Below are 22,418 nucleotides of genomic sequence, written 5' to 3' on the forward strand. Positions count from 1 at the left end.
TGATTTGTGTTTCAAATACGTTTTTTAGGAAAATAAAGTTTGCAAAGGGAATATCATGCCATGTTTTTGTTTTGAGAAATGTCTATATGTTTGTTTAGCAAGGGAGTTGTCCCTACTAGACCTATTGAAATCGAATTCGGGTCTGATAGGGAGCGAGTCCCTACTCAGGCTAGTGTACACCAACGGGGATCGTGAGCCGTCTTTTGGGTCGGCCGGTCTAGTGATCGAGTTTGCGGCCACATTCTCGTTCACAGGATGTTGATGTTGATGAGATTGATGTTGATGAAATTGATGATTGCTTAGTGGGGAGTGAGTCTCTACTATGAGGTTAATCGAATTCGGGTCCTAGCAAGGGTGCGTCCCTACTTGGACTAGCGCACACGATGAAGACCGTGAGTCATCGAACGGGTTGGCCGGTTTTCGTGCTCGTGGAAAGTGCCCCCCTTACACGCACCCTAAAGAACATATATGACAGTTTCTTAAATAAGTCGAGGAGAAATGGTTGTGTTTTGAAATGATGAGGAAAAAGGATTTGAGGATGAGTTGAAAGTTTGTGTTTGAGATATTTTTAGTGTCTCAGGCCTTTTCAAATTAAAACCCTGAGGTCACTCAATGGTGGCATGATGTAACTGTTTTTATAAAATTGTTTTGTCATTTGTCCACTGAGTGCATCAAGTACTCAGCCCTGCGTATGTTTTCCCTATGTGCAGGTTGAGCGGTGACGAGCGCGGTGGGTGTTGAGCATGAAAGTGAAGAAGATAGTAAATAAAACTTTCTGAATATATTATGTCTTCATACATAATAGTATTCTACTCTCAAAATGCTTCCGCTAAATATTGTTTCTTTCGCCGAGTAATGTTGAGATAACATTTGTTTCGAGTTGCTGATTGTTGAAATGATACTCTGATTTTATTCGGGTTATTCCCATTTGTTTCGAGCTATGGTCGAGTTGTGTTGTTTTCCCCTTTCTTCCCCGCTTCTTTAACCCTCCCCTAATCGCGATCAACCATGTTTTCTATCCTTAGAAAATGCGGGCGTGACAATACGCTTTTGAGCATGTAGTAGATGAATTTGAAAATAAAAAGAAGAAATAATTTATCCCGTCAAAAGGACGCTTTTGAGTATGTAGTAGAAAGATTATGAAATCATTAAAAGAAGAAATAATCTATCCCGTCAAATTACGCTTTTGAGTATGTAGAAGATAGATTTTGAAATTATTAAAAGGAAGAAATTGGTGGGAAAATGTTAGAAAAATTTTCTTATAGTATTGTTATGTATTTAGAAAAGCTTAAAACCAAAAAAATGACCAGCAAAGATCCAAAGTATAAATCGAGGTTTAAAAAGCCAACAAATATAAGTATATAACAAACCAATCAGCAAAAAGACTAAGCTAACAATTAGGGGTGGCGAAATGGGTAGCGGCTAACGGGTAATTCCTATCTCGATCCGATATCTGTCGGGTATCGGATACCCACTATCCGACGATAGCGGGAAATGGGGTGGGATCGGGTAGTAGGTTTTAAAGTTTTGCGGGTACGGGTATACACGGGTATGTATACCCGATACCCGTGTGGGTATACTCAATAATCCCGATAATACCCACTTTATTTAGGATTAGGGTTTACAAATTTTTTATTTTAGTTAATTAGTTTGAAATATTTAGTGCTCGACAAACTTTATTTCTATTTTTTTCCTCATTCTATATACAACACAGAAGCACACACGTGTACTTTATGTACACCCACATAGATGATGTAAATCGGGACTTCTAATAGTGGACTGAGGGAGTAGTATTTATATACAATTGTATTTGTAACAATGAAAAACAGTACTCCACACATATACATATACTATATGTACACATAGTGGCACACATATTAACTCAAATGGTGCCAGCGGATTTGGGTACTCGCAACTGTGGGTTCGGGATACCCGTATAACCATACCGGTCGGGATTGTGTAGTAAAATATTGAGCTTTTCAGGTTCGGATATCCGCTGGCTCCTATTTCTACGCTCCTACTAACAACCAACTAAAAGTCGCACAAAACCTATAAAAAAGAAGGCCTAAGAAACCACTTAAACAACATCAAAAGCACTCAAGGAGCAAAGCATCCAAGAATACAGTAAAGAAAGATAAAGAAGAAGAAAAACACATCTTCGAACTTCACCAAGAAGCATATGTCAATTTTTTTAGTTTCCATTACAATCTTTAAACACCATCAGATCTTATTGAGAGAGCAAATCTGGGGCATCAACTTCTAATCGATGAGTGAAGGTGCATAATTAACAGTATCTTCTTGGAGTCCCAATTTGGTTCAAATTCTTAGAAAATCATTTTATTCCGAATATACCAAATCGACCATGATATACATAAAACATTGAGATTCACAACTGCTTGATAAAATTGCAAAAGGGAGTGCCCAAACCAAGATAGGAAGCATGCTATTAGCTCCTTGGTAAGCAACGTAATATATTCCACCTATTGCATTAGTAGTACCAAAGGCTACTAGAGACCATCCAGGGGCCGCTGCAAAAAATTTTGTGAATATATAGGGGCTCTGCTATATTTTATATAGTCAAAATTTATGTTGATTTAAAAAATATTCTCTTGCATGTTCTATTTTTCTATTATGAAATGCCTCATATTAAATGGTTCATTTAATTTTACTATTTTTTGAATGAACCATACATTATATTAACTCATTTTTCTTTAATAATATATAAAAATATGACTATCACCTCCATTTTTTGTAAAACAACTCTTTTTATACATTTGGTGAAAATCCGTAAGTGAACATAATCATATGTTTTCATTTTTGTTACATGAAATAATATAATAACAAGCTTGTGACAATAGTAGTCGACATCATGCCTGCATAAATTTTGAATTGAAATTTACTTCCAATATAAATACATTAACTCGTGGTTTCAATATATCACCATAAAATAAAAAACCATTAGAATCTAAAGCAAGAGAATTAATTTATGCTTCATCCACAACAACTTCTTACACCCTAATAAAAACAAATTAGTCAAACTAGTACTACATTCACCCTATTTCCTTTTGGGCCGAAAGCTAATTTCATTTGAGCCCAATGTTCTTTGGATAGCATTTTAACAAATACTAAAATATTGTGAGCCCAATAAGACTAAGGCCTCACTCCATAAACGTTTTTATCCCTTCAGATTCTCCACTCCTTTGCTGTTAGTGTTACTACACAAGTTATTCAACACTTTGAAACCACACAATTCAATTAAGATTTCTAATAGAGATATTAGAAAAGAGAAAGAAAAGAGGAAATGGAGAGAACAACAGAGAAGAGGGAGCAGACGCTTATTTTACCATCTCACTCTTATATCGATCACTCATTACAATCTCTCTGTTTTTCCAATTTTTTATGAATTAAACAGAGGAAATAATTAAAGAAAATTAAACCCTTAATTAAGCCTTAAAAATGAAGCATTATTGAGTTGTAATTATTATTAATACTAATAAGCAACAATGATTATTTAATACAATTAATATGTAATGAATAACCAAGTGTTGGTTGATAACGTCGGATATAAGTCTGGCTTTTTGGTAAAAGAGATATTTTTTGTTCTAAAGGAACATAAGAGTACCAATTATCCTTTACAATGTGACCAAGTATACACACAAATTGGAAACACCTCTCTCTTTTCACCGTTTTGAATTTGTCTAATATACAATCAATTACAACATGGATATTGCGGATGGTTCTTCAACAAATTTTGTAAACCTCATTTTATCAACACATAAGCGGGCGGTTTAGGATACAGCAGATCTTAGCCGCTGAGACGTACGCTTTAAACTTAGTTTATGTTGCCGTAAGCCATGCCAGCAGGACGCGTCTAAACCAAGCCTCGCAACTTTGTTATGCAAGATTTCGAGATTGACAAGAGGGACGGTTGTTGGTCGGCCATGAGCACACTGGAAAGCAGCGGGATCAAATATGTAACAAAATCTAAACGAGGTGACAAACCCGAGTTTCAGTTTTAGTATCAGCTTTACCTGGAAACAAAGTGAAGTCTGTTTCAGCTCGTCGACAATGAGGGAACATTCTGAAGGCAGCAATGTATCTCCAAACATAATCGCCCCTGCATAAAGGTACGACTTATTGAAGTCGGAAACTAGATGTTTGGTGAGAAAGTTAAGGCTAAATAGACTTCTAGATGCTTGACGTTACCCCTGCATGCTTTGCTGTTTAGGACACGGTGAACGGATGGTGGTATGGTTGAGGACCCATCTGTGTCGGCAAGCTGCAGCATGAGAAACTCAGGTCAAACTAAGTTTTAGAGATACGAAGGGAAGTGAAATTGCGTTAAAGCAGCAAAAGAGACAAAGGTATTAAACAATGTTACCTGTTGAAGGAACTCTAGGAGATCAATATCATTTAAAACCACACCCAAAATGCAAGGTACCTGAATCAAATTCAAGCTTTTAGCAAATATAGTTGGAACTTGACTCTGGAAGAAAATGGGATAGAAGCAACATGAGCATGACACAAGATTGAGCCCAGTGTCTCATGCTCTCATCGAGAGTTTCAAAGTGAAACACAGCGGAGTGTAACAGAGGTTCTTAATTTTTCCTGCATTTTACAATTTCAAATGATACCATATCCAAATGGATTTAAATCCACTATGGATCAAAATGTAAAAAAATGAGAAATTCAGGATTTAAATTCCAGTGCATTGATATTATTCAAATATATGGATCTGAGTCTTCAGCCAACTTTGTTAATCCAGATTGGGCTTAATAGATCTCATTCTTAAGCATCTCCATGTACAATTCCTCAATCAACATTACAAATACTTGTTTAATAATTATATCCTTATCAGCAAGAAAATCAAAACATTGCTACAATGATATCCATCAAAATAAAATCCACTTTCTGGAACATTGTAAAAACAGCTATACCAAAGAGACCTAAGTAATTTCACAATAAAAAATAGCAGGCCAATTTTTACATGGAATAGATGCAACTATTTTCTCATCAGGTTTGCATGTCTAAAAAAAATTTTCAACATTATACATAATGTTCCTGTAAAAAAAATTCTTAGGTTCTCAAGCATCTAAACCCCGAATACATTCAGCAAACAAACATAACTGGAAGTTGACTATAAAAGATGACAAGTGTGCAGACAAGAAAAAATGCCAAATTTGAGATACCGAAAAAAAAATGGAGCTCTACCGCAAGAAGTTTGATTACTGTTGGCTGCCTGTGTAGAGAATCTAAATGTCTGCATTAAAAAAGACCATAACATGGTGAATATAGTCTGTCATAGGCTAAGGGCACCACAAGGGGACACTACAGAAGAAGCCTCACTGCATATAGGTATGTGCAGTTAAAACATATAAAGCGTTTGATGGATGCTTTAGTTATTACTTTGTAAAGGAATTTGAGTCCTGAGAATGTATATTGCAAATCCAACCCCAAGTTTGAATTTGTTCTGCATAATTGTGAAGTAATTGATAACCAATTTCAGGCAAGACCTGTACAAACATTAGATTCAATACCATAAGTACTTTAAGATTAATCTGAAGAAATCATGATGGCATCCGGTGATGAAAAGTATATACCAGTTCATGCTCAGAATCCAGATACTTGATAGTTTTCATTTCTCCCGATAATACCTGATGTTTTCAAAGAATGAGTCAGGCATGCTAATATTCCCCAAGAAGAATCTTTTAACACCTTAAGTGAGTAAAAAGGTTACCTTACTTCGTAGTTCCTCCAGTTTAATTCTTTCATCAGCAGCATGCTGTCAACCAGCAAATGTTCTGTCAGTTCTATTTTAGTTTTGAAATTGTTCAGGTGGCCTTATGTATGTCTGTTTTGCACAAAACATGTATTTCTAGTTTTCAGTTTTCATGCTTAATATAATTCTTAATGCAATATATACTAAGGATGACCATGTATAACCAAATCCTCTGAGATACTAATCTTGCCCCAATCATCCTTCAATGTAGAACCAATGAATAGATTGGCCTTTGACTCAAGTCCTACGAATCAATCATGATTATGTAAAAAAAAACTAAATGCTTACATGTAAATTATTTGAAACTCAACTAATATTGCAAAAGCAACAGGGAGGGGAATTTTGAAAAGAAGGAAACCAAACATTAATTGAGTTGAAAAGAAAATGAAAATTAAATAATCACATGCAGAAAAAGACATCTACAAAGAGTAAAATTTTCAACGATGGTGATAAGAAGGCAACAACCTGATCAATTATAGCAAGGGTTTTTCCAGCCACAATTGCAATGAATTTCTTATCCACCTGATCGAGAACTTTAGCATTCTCAAGGCAAGCCCTCTCAACTGATTTAGGAACCAAGGAGGCGCCATCAAGTTGCAAGGAATCAGAGATGTTAAGGATCCCGTCCTGATTTCTTTTAATGTCTGAGCTGCTATTACCCTGTAGGAAAAATTAAATCTCATTTCTGGAAATCAGACATAGAAGAGCCTGAAACTTAACGCATTATTCATAATTTGACAAATAATAAAGTTACTCAACTGCAGTGGCCAAACTACAATTTCTCCATTTCCACCTGGAGTCTAAAGAATCCTCAATTTCTTTCGAACCCAGACCTGACAAATAGAATTTGATTGTATTTTACGGGACATCATGCACGTAACCATGTAATAGTATATGTTAGTAGAAGAAAAGTAAAAGTATCATATTTATGTAGGAAACCAATTCAAATTCAAAAACCTGGAAAGAAAATAAGGTGTTGTGAAATGCTTATAAACATGTACTAATCATATAACAATTTGTAAAGTTTTTCTAGGTCAAATTATTCATTGTGTTGTTCAAACTAGCTGAAACATGGAGTAATAATTAAGTCAGTAAGCATATCAATATATGTTGATATGCACATTAAAAGGTACCATGGGTGTGCTTCTAAATATGAATGAACCATATAAAAAATGTGATTTTTTTCTCTAGTAAAATTATTGATTTAATGTTAGATAATTAACATAATATTATACACATATAGTATATAAGTATTATAGTGATAAAATAGTACTCCTAATTTTCAAACGTTCTTTTACCTGCAAGACAACCTGCAGGAGACCCTGTTATCTGAGCAGTACAGAGGTAGGTGCTACTCTAGTTTTAAAATTATTATTGAAAGCAGGATTACAGAAAGGGGACATGATCTCCACCTAATTGTTCTTAGTAAAGAGAAGACACTTACACTCAACAGGCTCAATGTTGGTAAATTCCTCTTCTTTTTTTCCTTTTTTCTGAACTGCTGTGCTTTCAGGTTTTATTTCAAGCACTGATCTGCAAGCAGAAAAAAATAGATTGAGAGCTGAATTTCCATTAAAATGTTTTGAACAAAGTCCAAAGCATTTAGACCTTTTAGAAGCTGTGCAATCCATGACTTGCTTTCCCCTTGGCGACAAGTAGAATTGACCATCAGGTTTATCTGAACATTTAAAGCCCATGTCTTCTACACGAAGTTGTTCATTGCTAAAGTCACCAGCCGCTGCACAATTTAGTGTTTTTTTTAACTTATCCTGGTACATACTTCAAATTAGGATATTGAGTTAATAAATAAGAGTTGGTCTTTAGAGCAAACCTATGGAGGAATATCCGCCAAAGATGCTCTCAGGTGATTTTATTACAGACAAGGACATGGTGTCAGTCAAATCCAGAAATCCTCTCTTGGTCGAGTAATATGGTGGAGCTGGATGGCTTTTAGAGAAGCACATTTTTTTGTTGAGCAGTGTCCCCTGATTCCTACAATTGTGCATTCCATGTTCACGCTCATCTGGAGAAGTGTCATCTGATGGTGCCCCTGTAAAATTCTTGGGACTTTCTTCACAGTGAACGGGTGACAGTGACCAGTATGCATCTGTTAATCTCTTGAAAGGCTTTAAAGAGAACAAATTCTCAAAATCCAACAGAGTTTCACCAATTTCCTCATCAGGGGAATGGTTCGTGAAGGAGCAATCCTGCTGCAGCCTATTATATTTTGTATCTCCAAGAATTTCTCCTTGAATAGGACATCTGTGTAAAATATCTTTGCCTAATCCAGGGTGACCTTCAACTGAAATTTTCTCAATTGGATAAGTCCTATAGTCAAGAAACTTGATCTCAGTTTCCATTCTAGTTCGAGGAGACCATCCAGATCTGAATGAATGCAAACTAGAAGTGGATTCCCAAAATTGCTCAGAGTCAGGTAGATTATTCCCCAGGAAAGATGACTTCACTGAATCCCTTACAGGAGACTCCAACATTCCATCGATATCATGTCTGGTCACTGGAGAAAACTGAAATGGTTGGAGAGCACTGCACTCAACATCACCTCCTAACATCACTGAATTGATATCATCTTCCACGATATCACAACAATCAATCCGCCTTCTTTTAGCTCTGCCATCTCGTCCAAATTCAAATCTCGCATCCTTTGAAGGTGATCTTCTCTCTTTCATCAAGCTTTTGTCAAAGGAGCAACTTCTAAGAAATGATATGCCACATTCCTCATCAATATGTCTATTATCACCAAAATAATGACAATCAATAGAAGCCCCACCCGCTATTGACCTGCTGTCCACATTCTCATTGGTTGCAGGTAAGGCGTACCCTAAAGCTGAAGATAGGTCATCCTTCTTTCGACCATATGTTTTTGCCACATGTAATGGTGAGGAAACGCACCAAGGAGAAATTTGGTTTATAGTCTCTTTTCCCCTAAATCCTTTCTCACCAACCATAGATCCATCACATGTCTCTTTTCCCCTAAATCCTTTCTCACCGACCATAGATCCATCACATGCTTGGCTTATGTAGTCATTTTCAGGTAGTAAATCTGCCTCTGCCTCAAAATTTTCAAACTCAAGAACTTCTCTGCAAGACTTTCCAGATTCATATGTGGTCTCTTCTAAAGCCAGTGAGTTATCGTGGTTTTCGTATGGCTTATCCCAGTCAGAGGAGCAAACATCTAGAGGAACTACGCTGGTCTGTGTCTGGCACCTTCTTTTTCCACTTTCAGGATTACCTAACATATCTTTATATTCAAACAGGAAAATTTTAGAAATCAACTATCATTTTCATGATTTTAAGAAAATTGAAATCGACATCCTAAAGACTCAAAATCAGTACAGTGCTCTTCCAATGCAGACAACGATGACAATGAAGACTCCTCCCTAAAGAAGGAAGACAGAAAGGGGTGGTGCCAAGGTGTAGAAGTGACCCATTGCTTCTATAACCAGTATTGCTCACTCATTCAAATGTTTCACTGATAATTTGATAGACAAGGCTAAAACAGCTATTTTCAAATATAATACTGAGAGACTTTCTGACAGGTAGAACATAATTGATAAAAACCAAATTTAGAATTCCCCATCATCAATGTTTCATAGACTCATATCAAAGACTTAGGACATTAGTTCAGTTCTTGAATCTCTCTATCATGGAGAACAAAAATTTATTTTAGCACACGATTTTTCAACATAAGTCTCGTGAATTACCATGAGAAGTATTTTTGGTCCAAAGACGCATCACACCATCCTCTATGAAAGTAAGGACGGGTGCCCAGTCCTATTACAGAGAAGCAAATACAAAAAATAAATCATCAGATTGTTGACATACAATTAAAATACATTTCGTTAGTAATCTAGTGAAACAACAGCTAAATTCCATTAATCTAGTGAAACAACAGTTAACACAATAGAATTAACTGAAACAATCATTTCTAGAGATGAAGTTGAGACCAGGAACAAGTTGAAGTATCCAGATTACTTAAAAAGAATCATAGGAATTACACATTAAGTTCTTATCAGCTCTGACAAGCACTTGGTCAATCTAATATTAACATGAATAATGCCATAGAATCTGTTTTGCCTCCCTATGAGCACATCTCATGTTAATAACAAATCGGTTTTACTCTATAGAGACAATAGATGCAAGAAACTTCACATCCAACATAACTTAATCATGCTACACCAGATCAAAGACTACCTTAAATTCAACTGAGGTCCTCAATCGCTCAGAACCAATAATATCATAATAAGATGTTGGGCATTGTAGATTCAAAATAAAGGCTGGCCATTTGTCGTACTTATTCTGCTTCATCCTTTGAGAACTGGTGGTAAGCTGCCAGGGGCTGGACAAATCAAATTTAGCAGCCAACTGATTCACTAGCTTATGAATGGGTCCCTTGTAAACAAGTCTTGAATTGATGTCTGTAAAGAAAATTTAAGAAATACAAGACTAAAATTTGACGTCTTCAGAATACTACTTCCACCAAACAACAACTCTAGAAGGGGATAGTAGACATGGATACAGACATACTGGATTGCCTGCAATATCAATCAACCATCAATCAAAAGAAGTTTTTTTCTCTATTAATTAAATAGTAAAGAACTAATTGAACCAAATCATACCTTCGGAGAAAAGATTCCATGAGGCTCAGAAATATACCCAGAAAGATTCAATTCTCTATCAGATAGAACCAGTTTGTGGAAACTAGCTGAACTCTCAATGCCAAAATATGTAGAAAGTATTGGTAACGGGGAAGCTGAAGGTCCAACACAAAGCAGCTCATCTAAGCTGCATCAAATAGATATAACAATTGATCTTAGAGAACTCTAAAATAGGAGGTGAAGAAGGAAGCTCCAGCATTGAAGCAGCCCCACCACACAATCTTGTCAAGGAACAAAACGGCTTTTATAAATAAAAGGTGAATGGCAATACCTTTCCACATCAACAACTCTGAAGAACACATTAACATGAACAAGGGCAGTTCTAAGCACACTCATTTTGATCGAATCCAGCACCTTCTTGGGGCTACAGTTTCAGAGACACAAATCATAATCACACCATACTGCTGTAAAACCATCATCAGCTAACCCTAAATTTGCTATAAGGCTAAAACTTTAAATCTTCAAAAATTATTTCACTTTCCAAATGAACCTGGATTGCATGTGTTTTCTTCGAACAGGCTGATTGTAAAATATATCATGAGATATGACTGCAAAAAAGAAAGGCCAAGATAGTAGATTAAACGAATGAAAGAATCGCACAAGGCTAATACAGCAAAAATTATTTCTACATCCAGGCTTAACCATAGAGAATCAGGATTTGTAATTTGAAGAATCTACAAATTAGTGTGTCCAATCCTAGTTACTAAATTTTGAGAAGGCTAGACCCTATAGAAATGTGTCCAGAGGAAACAAGTAGAATAATTGCTTTCTTAATAAGCAACAAGAGCATTAATCTAAACCCTATAAGCGTGTCTATCCAAATTCGTGATGAGGTAGATAGAATCAATTCAGAATACAACGTAAAAAGTCCTCCTTCCCAGGATGTGTGTTTTTAAATTTTCATCTTTCACCAATCAAAGATTTGCTACTTAATTTGTTACACATTTCAGCTGCTAATGGTGATAAACCATAAGAAGAATACCTGTAGTTCCCACTTCTTCTCTGTCATTATTGATTCCAATGAACACACACTTCCTTTTCTGCAACAGAATAGCAAGTCATAGACAAACACTAACAGTTGCACTTGGGTTAGCAAACATGCATTGTACCTAAAACAGCTTGGTAGTCAGTACCTTCAGTATCTTTTTGTATCCAGTTGATTTCCCTCTTGCTTTTGTCACAATCTCCAACAGAGAAACATCAGAAATCGAGCACAGAGCTTCTCCATGATAGTCAAGGTTTTCAGTAGTACTGGCATCCAGAGCCAAGTAATCAACTTTGGATGTTACTGTGGCAGAGCAATGATAAAAAATGGTCAAATAAAGGGACACAGGTACAGTAAGAAGCCTTGTGAAGATTTCATAGATGATCCGAAAATCCCTTGACTTCTCATCCTATGCAAGGGCAACAAGCTTCGACATTATTTTCATCAGCAACTATGCAACAGAATTGAACCAAGGGCCAAATCAGTATTTTCATCAGCAACTATGCAACAGAATTGCCTAAGAATCCAATTAACTACTCTTGTCCATATTGAGATCAACATTATTTCTTAACTCATTTTAAAACAAGATAATAAGACATTAATCATATACCAAATAGAAGTACAAAATTAACATAATTATGTCAGAAAATTTAGCAAAAATAAAGTCACTCAAATTAACAAATTGGCTTAAGCTTTCACAATAACCACTAGTTTTTGAAATGTAACCTTGTTTTCATACAAAAACTTACTAGGGCAAAATCACAGATGCAGGCAGAGACAAATAGTATGTGAATACATATGTTATCCATTTTACCATATCGTTCTCCTAATAGCAGTAGTCCATCCCGCGTAATTCCAGATCCTACAAAAGATAAATATTTGTATACTGAAGGAATTGCAGAATAATCTAGGATAGAGAAAATATGTTAAGCCACCTTATTCTTAGAGGTACTATCACTATATTAGTTATATTTGGGTGTAAGAGAAAAGGAAATGAAAAAAAAATCACTATTTCATCTTTCATTTTCGTTCTGCCTATGGCTAGTTTGCACTCATTTGCTATTCATCCATAGCCCTCAGAGGAAATGGAACCAAAAAATAAACGGGACTTACCATTATCCACCACTTTGAGGTAGGAGCTACCAACCCCTACTGACACTGCAACCTGGTTAAGCAACCAGAGTTAATATTCAAGAGTGAACCATCAAAAAAGAGGACCGAAAATATGGTCACTAATCACAATAATATAGGGCCCACCAGAAGACTTATTCCATGCCATTTTCGATTAACCCCTCCCTTTGCTAACATGTGAGCACAAAAAGACACAACAACAACAACAACAAACATGACAAACAAGTTTCTTTCTATATCTCAGTTATGATTCAGAGTTAAACCATCCCCATTATCAATCCACTGTTACACCTTAAAGCAATGCCTACTGCTCCTAACCATATCTATTGTATGTGTTGATACTATAAGGCCATGACCCACTGTTCTAGCAACAAATGCCATTTAACCTGTTTTGCACATCCAACAGCCAAACCTATCCATTACAGTCACTTCTTGAAAGAGGATGAGATGAAGCAAAGACAGAAGAGAAAATAACTCTCATGTAAAAAAAGAAAACAAAAGTCCCACTAAAAACAGAAGATCTTCTCATTTCATTCCAAGTGCAATACCAAATCCAATGTTGCACTTCCACTCCAGACCAACTATCCCTCCCTAATTACCAGAAGCCAGTCGGTAGCCACACCAATAAAGCAACTTAACCAAATATTAGTACCTCAGTAGCACCTGCATCAAGGCTGTTAAACACTAACTCCTCAACAATCCTCGTCAAATCACATATCACGACCCCGGACCGCACCGAGCTGTGAGTAGTCTCAGGCAACCGTTCGATGCTCCTCATCTCCAAAACAATTACTTCGCCACCCTACGTTAGGATTAACAGATGATCATCAAGAAAACAGAAATCACAGCACGCCGCATTCAAATTAAAATTACGAGTGTATCGTAGTGTAAATTTTCTCCGCACGATTACCCTAAGTCAGAACCTTCCCGTTGGTCAGTGAAATGTTCCAAGTGACCCCATTTTCAAATTTTCACGTCCCTGGAAAAATGGCGCAACGAATCGCGTCGCAAGAAGGTTGAAGATGTTAAAATGGGGATTAGGGTTTTGGATTGTGGAATTAGATTTCGCGATAGCTTCGTTACAACGTCGGTTCACTGCATGATGAACTAGTGCAGAAAACAAGCACCGCTTCTTTTTAATTAAAAATTGTTTTGTCACTTTTTGTTATTTTCATTCCCTCCAAATATATCCACCACATTGTATTTTCATTATTTTTTTTATCAATTTTAGTAGGGCAGGTAATTCCATCGGTTTACAACCCGGTTAATCGATATCAAAAGTAACTGAGATTGAAGAATCGAAATCGAAACCGAATTGGCCTCGGTTCGATTCGGTTCCACTGCATAGGAAAAATGCCTACCCTAGCCACACCACTTGCGCTACATTGCATTTTTTGTATTTATAGTTGTAGAAAGAATTATGTATGTACTTTGTATTAGAAATTAGTAATATAAAAACAACCTATTTATAATATACTTAATCCAACAAAACAAAAAAGTTTGCAACCTACTCAATCTAAAAATTGAAATATTTTAAAAAGTAAACAACTCCAACTTCAAGCTTCCAAAACAACAAATTCAATAAATCAAAGTATATAACCTACTTAGAGAATCTCCAGGGGAGAGGATAAATAGAGAGATAAAGAGAAATAACTACCATATTTACCTCTTCTTCATAAAATTTCATGCTCCAATGGAAAGGGTATTTGAGGAGGTATTATACCTTCTTTCATTTTGAGAAGGTATTTTTACCTCTTTTTGGTAGAAAAGGTAAAAAGTTAGTTATTTTGTTTGTCTTTTTAATTTGCCTTCTTTTTTTGAAGTCCATTATTTTTTAAGAAGGTATATTAATATTTTTAAGAAGATAAATGAGAAATATACATTCTCAATATACATTTTCCCCTTGGAGATGCTTGCTTAATCCAAAAGTTGAAATATTCTAGCACAAAATTACGAAACAAAAATAGGTTGCGTCGCAAAATTAGTGACCGGAAATCACTGAGACTTTCTGTATCGCCCTTAATCCATTATCTAAATAATAGAGTAACTAAGTGATGTCATACCGGAATGTTTTTAATTATTACAAAGGACATGATTTTGAAAAATTGGCAGATTTTTTTTCCTCAGTCTCAAACTTAGAACAATAATTCCCCAAATAGATATCATAACTAAGTTTAGCAGCAAAATTAATGTAGTAGAGGAAGAAGGAAACATAGGATTCGACATTGAGAGAGATTTTGAGGTGGAAGTGTCAAATGTACCAAATAGAAGACTTACCAAAGGAAGAGGCATGATTAGAGGAAGAAGATATTTAATTGATATGGAATAAATGTATAATACATAGGTTAAGAATAGATTGATCTATTACCTGAATTACATTGTATTTTTCCCTACGTAAAGGGGAATAGCCGATGTCATTGAATACATTGAATACAAGAATTATGTTATCCCTAAATCTTTCTTACTACTAAGAATTGCCCTATGAATTGCCTAACTCTTGATTACCATCTCTAAGATAGTATCAGAGCAGGTTTATCCGGGCTTGAAACTCGGGAAAATTTCATCATAGTCTCAAATACCTTTCCCGACCCTTTGAAACCTGCAAAAACACAGCCAAAATGTCAAACTCAGAATTTGATAATCCTCCAAAAACCAATACAGCCGTAACCCTCTCAGCAGTACAATTTGCTGAGTTCATGAAACTAAGCATGTCTCAGAAAAATCATACCCAACAACCTTCATCCGTTGAATCACTAGGCGAGGTGCGCCTGGCAGAGAAACTCAACGGGGATAACTACCCGTTATGGGCAAAACTGATGAGTCGAGGGATCCGAGGGAAGGGTCTGGCATCTCACATAAATGGAGTTACAGATCCCCCCTCTGACAGTCCCAAATTACAATCGATGGTAGCAGCGGGACGATTGTTGCTTCAATTGGATCATCAACAACATCGATGCCAGCCTCTTAAACGAGGTATCTGATAAGGCTAATTTCATGCATGGGTCTAGGGATTTAATTCGTGATTTTACTAGGACTAACGCACGTTTTAAGCCAGGTGTGTGAAGGAATTCGCCAGGTCCAAGAAAGAAGACCAAAAAATCACAAGGTCGAGGAACTGGCGATTTAGTGAACGATTATGAAGAGAATTGCTCGACGGAGGAAGCTCCAGAGTTGAAGGGTAGAATAGGGATTTCTACGAAGACTCAAGGGCTATGTCCGCATCTATAAAAGGCAGAAGCATGCAAGCTGGAGGGATCTTCTCGGGGGGAGACCTCACCACAGCCTGTTGCTTAGTTCACTTTCCCACACACACACTTGATACTAGTTTTGAGGAGATCTCAGTTCGCACGTTCGGGTTTCATCTTAGCTTCCGATATGGTGTAACACCGCTCTTGTTAGGAGCGAAGAAACAATTTATTTTCCGCTTTCCGTATTTTACTTACTCTGCCGAGCTTCGTTGTTCGAAGCTCGGTTCGCTGTTCTCACCGAATAGTTTCTGGTTTAAATGCAAGTTTGATTTTCCGTTATGGCGATTGTGTTGATTTCTGGTTTGATCGTTTCGCTTATTGAGATTTTGGAGTTTTAAATTGTCTGAGTTGGATGCGTTTCGCAGTTGTTTACTGAGTTATTGTAGGTTAATGGTCAGATCCGGGAGATTGGAGTTGGATTGTGGAAGAATTTTGGTTGGATTTGCTGGATTTGTTGGTTGTTGGGTTCGGATGTCTTGGATCCGGAGTGGATCAAGTATTCTGACGTGAATCTGAGTAGTTTCGATCTGATTTTCATGCTTAGTTTACGTGTTTTTCTTTCATTCCGTCTAGTGTACGCAGATCTGATGTGTTTCCGAGTTGCAGCAAGATAACGACGACCAAATCTCTATATTCTGTTCGAATCTCGCTTTTTGCTCTGTTTTGTTCATCTGCAAGTTTAATTCGGTTGAGAGGATGCATTTTGCTGCGAGCTAGCGTCAGAGTTTGTTAATCTGCAGTTCTTTCCGTACTTGCCATTTTTGGAATTATGGTCCCCACTTTCAGTCATATTCTGTTTAGCTAGATTAGGTAGTTGTTTACACTGTCTAGGAAGTGGTTATGTTTCTTGTTGTCGAAGTCTGAATTTACAAGTTTAACATGTCCTAGGTCTAGCATTTACATTTTCTGCCTAGGTCTAGAGTTAGTTTAAAATTCTCAACCCTTTTGTTGCGTGGCAGCAGCCATTTGTCTGTCCAAAGTCTCTGAGCACTACTTTGCGAGTCCATCTCTGTGGGATCGACCCCACTTCCCTATACTAATTCATAGTATTCGGGTTGAGGGATTTATATTTTTTTGAAGGGGAGTCGATGTGTGTCCAACGACCAAGCACTTTATGTTCTCTTAAGTTCCTAGACCTTGTGCTCTAGTGGATTTAAGGAGCGTGGTGTCTTGACCAAGCGCTTGCAGTGATCTATTTCTGTGCACACATGTTAAAAAATCCTCGTTTCAAATGGCGCCGTTGCCGGGGATGGATGGCGTACTTTGTGTTAGTGCCTAGAGTTTTTGGTGTGAATAATTTTAATTTACTTTTTCTTTCCGTTTTCTTTGTAGTACATGAGCAGGAGCTTCCACCGGAGTAACTCGTCTGGTTGGAAATACGGTCAGTTCGTTTGGAAGATCAAGGATACAGCCTCCACCGTGACTACCAGATCAGGGTTCACGACGGGAGATCCGTTCCCGACTGAGTTTTTGAGTGACGAATCCTGGGAATCTTCAGGACGAACAGATCCGGAGTCCCCACCAGAATCGGAAACACAGTCAGAAACAGGGGAGGAAGAGGAAGTTGAGATGGCACACGTAGCGGACCCAGATCCAGAAATAGGGTCACTAACGGCTCATCTCGATGGAGAGCCAGCACACGCAATAGTGATGAACCCACGTCAGAGATCTATTGAGATCAAAACGAATGTGTTAGGTGTCTTGCCAACATTTTCTGGGCGAAGGAGTGAATGCCCGTACGAGTTTTTGAACGAGTTTAGCAAGTTATGTGGCATTCAAAAGAGGCCTAATGATGCGACAGAGGAGGACTATCGCTTGCGCGCGATTCCTTTCACTCTAAAGGGGGAGGCAAATACATGGTTGTTGAGATTACCCCCGGATTCTATCCGCACCTGGAGGGACTTTAAATTGGAGTTCCTAGATTACTTCTTTCCATCCAACAAGACGAACGCTCTGAAGAAGGAGATAGTGGAATGCAAGCAGGATTACGATGAGTCATTGAGCCAATACTGGTCAAGGTTCAAGGGATTGCTGGACGCATGCCCGAATCATCGGATGATAGAGGCAGAGACCTACTCTCTGTTTTATGAAGGGGCAACTCCCGAGTCTAAGGATTTGATGAACTCCTCGAGCGGGGGGAATTTTACAAGAAAGAGAGGAAGTGAGGCAAGAGAGATTTTGGGAAGATTAATCGACGCCAAGAAGGCGTATGACAGTACGAGGAATGCTGTGAGAAGAGGCTCTGTGAATGTATTGAGGGAGCAGGAGGATGACAAAGTTGAAGCAAGGATTGATAGGCTGGAGAAAGCCTTGCTGAATGCTATCGAAAAAACTAATACAGCCGCACCAAAGGAAACGGCTAAGTTGTTAGGTCCAGTAGATAATCAACTCCAGCAATATTACGGACCTCAGGAAGGTGATTACCAGGCCCAGGCGAACGCGATGGGAAGTTGGAATCCTGATGGAAGTTGGAACCAAGGAAGACAAAGAGATGCACCCTGGAGGAATCACCCGAACTTTAGATGGTCTGAAAACGAGCAAAGCCAGCCAGCACCCCAACTGAGTATACAGTCCGCACCGCAGCCCGAGAGGCAGGGTAACTGGAGAAATCATGAGGGGCAAGGAAATTGGAACAACCGTAATCAAGGAGATCACTCGACCTGGGGAAACAAGAATCAAAATTATCAAGGGAATTCTTATGTACCACCACATCAAAGGAATTTCCAAGCACCTTACCCAGGTCAAGGAAGTAATTTCAACAACAATCCAGGAGGTCAAGGGCACATTCGCCCAGGCCAAGGAAGTGGAACAAACCAAAATATAGGGCCAGGCCCTAGTCAGCCAAGCTCTAGACCAAGGAACCTTGATGAGATGGTTCACGACCTCGTTAGTTCCCAGCAGCACATTCAGAACAATTTACAGTCGAACAATGATGTGGTCCACAAGCTTCAGGATGCGCAGCAAGAACAGAAGGCGGCAATGGATATGTTGGCCAAACAGTTGTCTCAAATAGCTACTTCCTTGAGTGATATGCGGGGAAACGAGGGCAAGATTCCTGCATCGGTAAGACCACCTGACAAAGCCAATATTAGCCAGATCACGCTGAGATCTGGGAAGGAGTACGAAGGGCCGGTCATGAGGTACAGAGAGGTCACGACCCCCATTAAGGATAAGGAAACAGAGGAAAAAACCACTGAATCAAGAAACTCGGTTGAAAGCAACCCTGCAGTTAGAGATGAACTTCAGGCAGGAGATTTAGAGAAACGGCTGCCCAGGACAATCGAACCATTTTTCCTAGATCCAGAACCGGAATTGGTAGAGAAAAAAGGAGTCGATGAATCTTCAGCAGGTGAATGTTCCGGAACCGGGAAACGACCAAAACCTTTCCCAAACCGAGGAGAGGCAAAGAAAAAGAAGGATGAGCCAGTGGATCTTATGGATATTTTCGGGAAACTGGAGATAAATCTACCCTTCTTACAGGCTTTGAAAATGCCAGTTTTCAGCAAGTTCATCAAAGAGTTTATAGCTGGGAAGGCTAGACCTAGTGGAAAAATCTTGATAGGCGAGAATGTGTCCGCGGTAATTCAGAAGCGGAGGATGCCTTCGAAATGCAATGACCCAGGTATGTTCACCTTGCCTATTTCCATCGGCGATGTAAAAATTGAGCATGCTATGTGTGACTTGGGAGCATCCATAAATGTGTTACCCCTGTCCATATACAAGAGGTTAGTGGGAGTAGGTATGGTGGATACGAAGGTTGTGATCCAATTGGCGGACAGGTCATGCATCTGCCCTGAAGGAGTGCTCGAGAACGTAATAGTCAAGGTACACGACTTCCTGTACCCGGCTGACTTCCATGTGATTAAGATGAGCGATAATGAGTCTGTAGAGTCTGGCGGAGTATTATTGGGGAGACCTTTCCTGCGAACTGCTAAGACTATCATTGATGTCTTTGATGGTACTATCTGTCTCGATTACAATGGGGATAAATATACATTCAGCATAGATGAGGCAATGAAGAAGCCACTTGATGTTGAAAATTTGCATTCTGTAGATATCATTAACCCCTTGGTCCAGGAATACCTCGAGACTGAATTAATGCAGGGACAGATTGAGAACTCAGAGATGAGTCATGCTGTTGATAGGGAGGTGGCCAGTTGGTGCCAAGCAATGAATACGAGCAAGTTGTCAGATGAAGAGCTAGCAGAAGCAATTCTGGAATTTTGCACCAAGCCCGAGCTAGCCAGATCGAGGGAGACACTTTATGGGGCAAGCAAGGAAGATCTTCCTGGATCGACTAAGGGGATGACGACTGGAGCAGCAGAAAAGAACCCCCTGCCCCAGGAAAAAGATGTTCCCAAGAAGGAGTTGAAAACACTTCCGCCAGGCCTAAAGTATGCTTACCTTGAGGCGAATGAGACTTTTCCGGTGATTATCAACAGCAACTTGATCAAGGAACATGAAGAGGAGCTGCTGAAAGTCATCCGAAGGAACAAGAACGCTATTGGTTGGACACTTTCTGACTTGGTAGGGATTAGCCCTGATCTGTGCATGCATCACATTCGATTAAATGAAGGAGCGAAACCCTGCAGAGACCCTCAACGCAAATTGAATCCCAATATGAGGGAAGAGGTATTGAAGGAGGTATTGAAGTTGTTATCCCTAGGAATCATTTATTCCATACCAGACAGTGAATGGGTTAGCCCAGTACACATGGTACCCAAAAAGTCGGGAATCCAGGTTGTCAAGAACGACAAGAATGAGTTGGTACCGACCAGGCTAGTCACCGGTTGGAGGATGTGCATTGACTACAGAAAATTGAATGAGGCAACCAAGAGCGTTCATTGACCAGATGCTGGAGAGATTAGCAGGCAAGCAATATTTCTGTTTCTTGGACGGATATAGTGGGTATTTCCAAATTTACGTGGACCCCGAGGACCAGGAGAAGACAACTTTCACGTGTCCGTTCGGAACGTATGCATATCAGAGAATGCCGTTTGGCCTTTGCAATGCACCAGACACTTTTCAACGATGTATGATGAGTATTTTCTCAGACCTGCTGGAAGATTGCATCGAGATCTTTATGGACGACTTCACTGTATACGGGGATTCATTTGATTCATGTCTGGCGAGCTTGGATGTAGTGCTGAGAAGATGTCAAGAGAAGCACTTGGTTTTGAATTTCGAGAAATGCCACTTCATGGTCCCTGAAGGAATTGTCCTGGGGCATGTAGTATCGGAAAGGGGCATACAGGTGGACCAAGCAAAAGTGGACGTGATATCAAAACTGCCCCACCCGACAAATCAAAAGGAAGTGAGGGGATTCCTAGGTCACGCAGGATTCTACAGGAGATTTATAAAGGATTTTGCCAAAATTGCTCAGCCACTCACTCATCTGTTGCATAACGATGTTGAGTTTGTTTTTAATGAGGGGTGCATTAAGGCTTTTCAGCTGCTGAAGGACAGATTAGTATCTGCCCCCATCATCAGAGCACCTGATTGGGGTTTGCCGTTTGAAATCATGTGCGATGCGAGTGACTATGCAGTAGGGGCGGTGCTAGGTCAAAGAGTTGACGGAAAAAGTTACGTGATTTTCTATGCGTCAAAAACGCTAAATCAAGCCCAGAAAAATTACGACACCACGGAGAAGGAAATGTTGGCAGTCGTGTACTCTTTTGAAAAATTCCGACCATATCTGCTCGGGTCGAGGGTGATAGTCTTCACAGATCACGCTGCGATAAAGTACTTACTGGCAAAGAAGGAGTCTAAGCCAAGGTTGATCCGATGGGTGTTACTGTTACAGGAGTTTAACTGGGAAGTCAGAGACAAGAAGGGGACGGAGAACAAGGTGGCTGATCACCTGAGTCGCATTTACCAAGGTGAGACGGATGAAGCAATACCTGATGCGTTCCCGGAAGAACATCTTTATTATTTTAACGATTCTCCTAGACCTATCAATTGGGAAGAAGTAATGGCAGCAACAGGTCCAGGAGATGCTGAAAAAAGGAAATGCCAGGCGAATGCAGAGCCATGGTTCGCTGATCTAGCAAATTACTTGGTCACTAGAGAAGTGCCCAGTTCCGACGAAATTTCCCGGGCCCAGAAGATGAAATTAAAAAGTGAAGCCAAATACTACTTTTGGGACGATCCGTATTTGTGGAAAATGGGAGCTGACCAGGTAATTAGGAGATGCATTCCGGAGTGGGAGCAAAGGGATGTGCTGAATCATTGCCATGCTTTAGCTTGTGGGGGTCACTTTGGACCTAGGAAGACTGCAAGGAAGGTTCTAGACAGTGGTTTCTACTGGCCTACATTACATAAGGATGCATTCGAATTCTGCCAGAATTGTGAAAGGTGTCAGTAGATTGGAGGAATTTCTAGAAGGGACGAAATGCCACAAGTTCCGGTGATTGTTTGTGAGATTTTCGATGTTTGGGGTATGGACTTTATGGGTCCATTTCCATCTTCATATGGGAATACATACATACTTGTGGCGGTGGACTACGTTTCGAAATGGATAGAGGCAAAAGCTACGACCTCCTGCGAAGCTGTGGAAGTAGCCAAATTTCTGCGGTCTAACATTTTCAACAGGTACGGGA

General features: G+C 39.0%; 1 protein-coding gene across 5 annotated transcripts; it reads right to left on the reverse strand.

The window, feature by feature from the left end:
- Positions 1-3,565: 3,565 nt before the first annotated feature.
- Positions 3,566-13,703, reverse strand: LOC121787499 (DNA mismatch repair protein MLH3-like). 5 transcript variants are annotated; one of them, XM_042186234.1, is made up of 25 exons: positions 13,482-13,700; positions 13,224-13,373; positions 12,554-12,605; positions 12,255-12,302; positions 11,589-11,743; positions 11,438-11,495; positions 10,946-11,003; positions 10,727-10,819; positions 10,417-10,582; positions 10,317-10,332; positions 9,992-10,215; positions 9,502-9,571; positions 7,611-9,038; positions 7,388-7,517; positions 7,224-7,312; positions 6,539-6,612; positions 6,245-6,439; positions 5,738-5,782; positions 5,601-5,654; positions 5,407-5,513; positions 5,212-5,260; positions 4,382-4,441; positions 4,207-4,279; positions 4,032-4,117; positions 3,566-3,950 (listed from the first exon to the last, which is right to left on the reverse strand). In XM_042186234.1, the coding sequence occupies exons 2-25, from the start codon at positions 13,347-13,349 to the stop codon at positions 3,789-3,791; spliced, it is 3,618 nt and encodes a 1,205-aa protein (XP_042042168.1). In that variant the 5' UTR covers positions 13,350-13,373; positions 13,482-13,700; the 3' UTR covers positions 3,566-3,788. The 5 variants fall into 5 exon arrangements, 2 of the variants coding, with proteins under 2 accessions (XP_042042168.1, XP_042042169.1); XR_006047502.1 differs by lacking the exon at positions 3,566-3,950 and having other exon boundaries at positions 4,050-4,117; positions 5,190-5,260; positions 13,482-13,703; XR_006047503.1 differs by lacking the exons at positions 3,566-3,950; positions 5,212-5,260 and having other exon boundaries at positions 4,050-4,117; positions 13,482-13,703.
- Between the last annotated feature and the right edge of the window lie 8,715 nt (positions 13,704-22,418).

The sequence above is a fragment of the Salvia splendens genome, chromosome 22, assembly GCF_004379255.2.
Source record: "Salvia splendens isolate huo1 chromosome 22, SspV2, whole genome shotgun sequence".
Classification (NCBI taxonomy): Eukaryota; Viridiplantae; Streptophyta; class Magnoliopsida; order Lamiales; family Lamiaceae; genus Salvia; species Salvia splendens.

What these genes read in the sequence shown, in the direction of transcription:
- LOC121787499 (XM_042186234.1), bottom strand. Translation starts at nt 13,349, where the DNA reads ATGAGGAGCATCGAACGGTTGCCTGAGACTACTCACAGCTCGGTGCGG. An exon ending in GACCAAAAATACTTCTCATG is followed by an intron (nt 9,039 to 9,501) that starts GTAATTCACGAG and finishes TTGAATATAAAG; the next exon opens with ATATGTTAGGTAATCCTGAA. An exon ending in GACTCAAATTCCTTTACAAA is followed by an intron (nt 5,261 to 5,406) that starts GTAATAACTAAA and finishes TTTTTAATGCAG; the next exon opens with ACATTTAGATTCTCTACACA.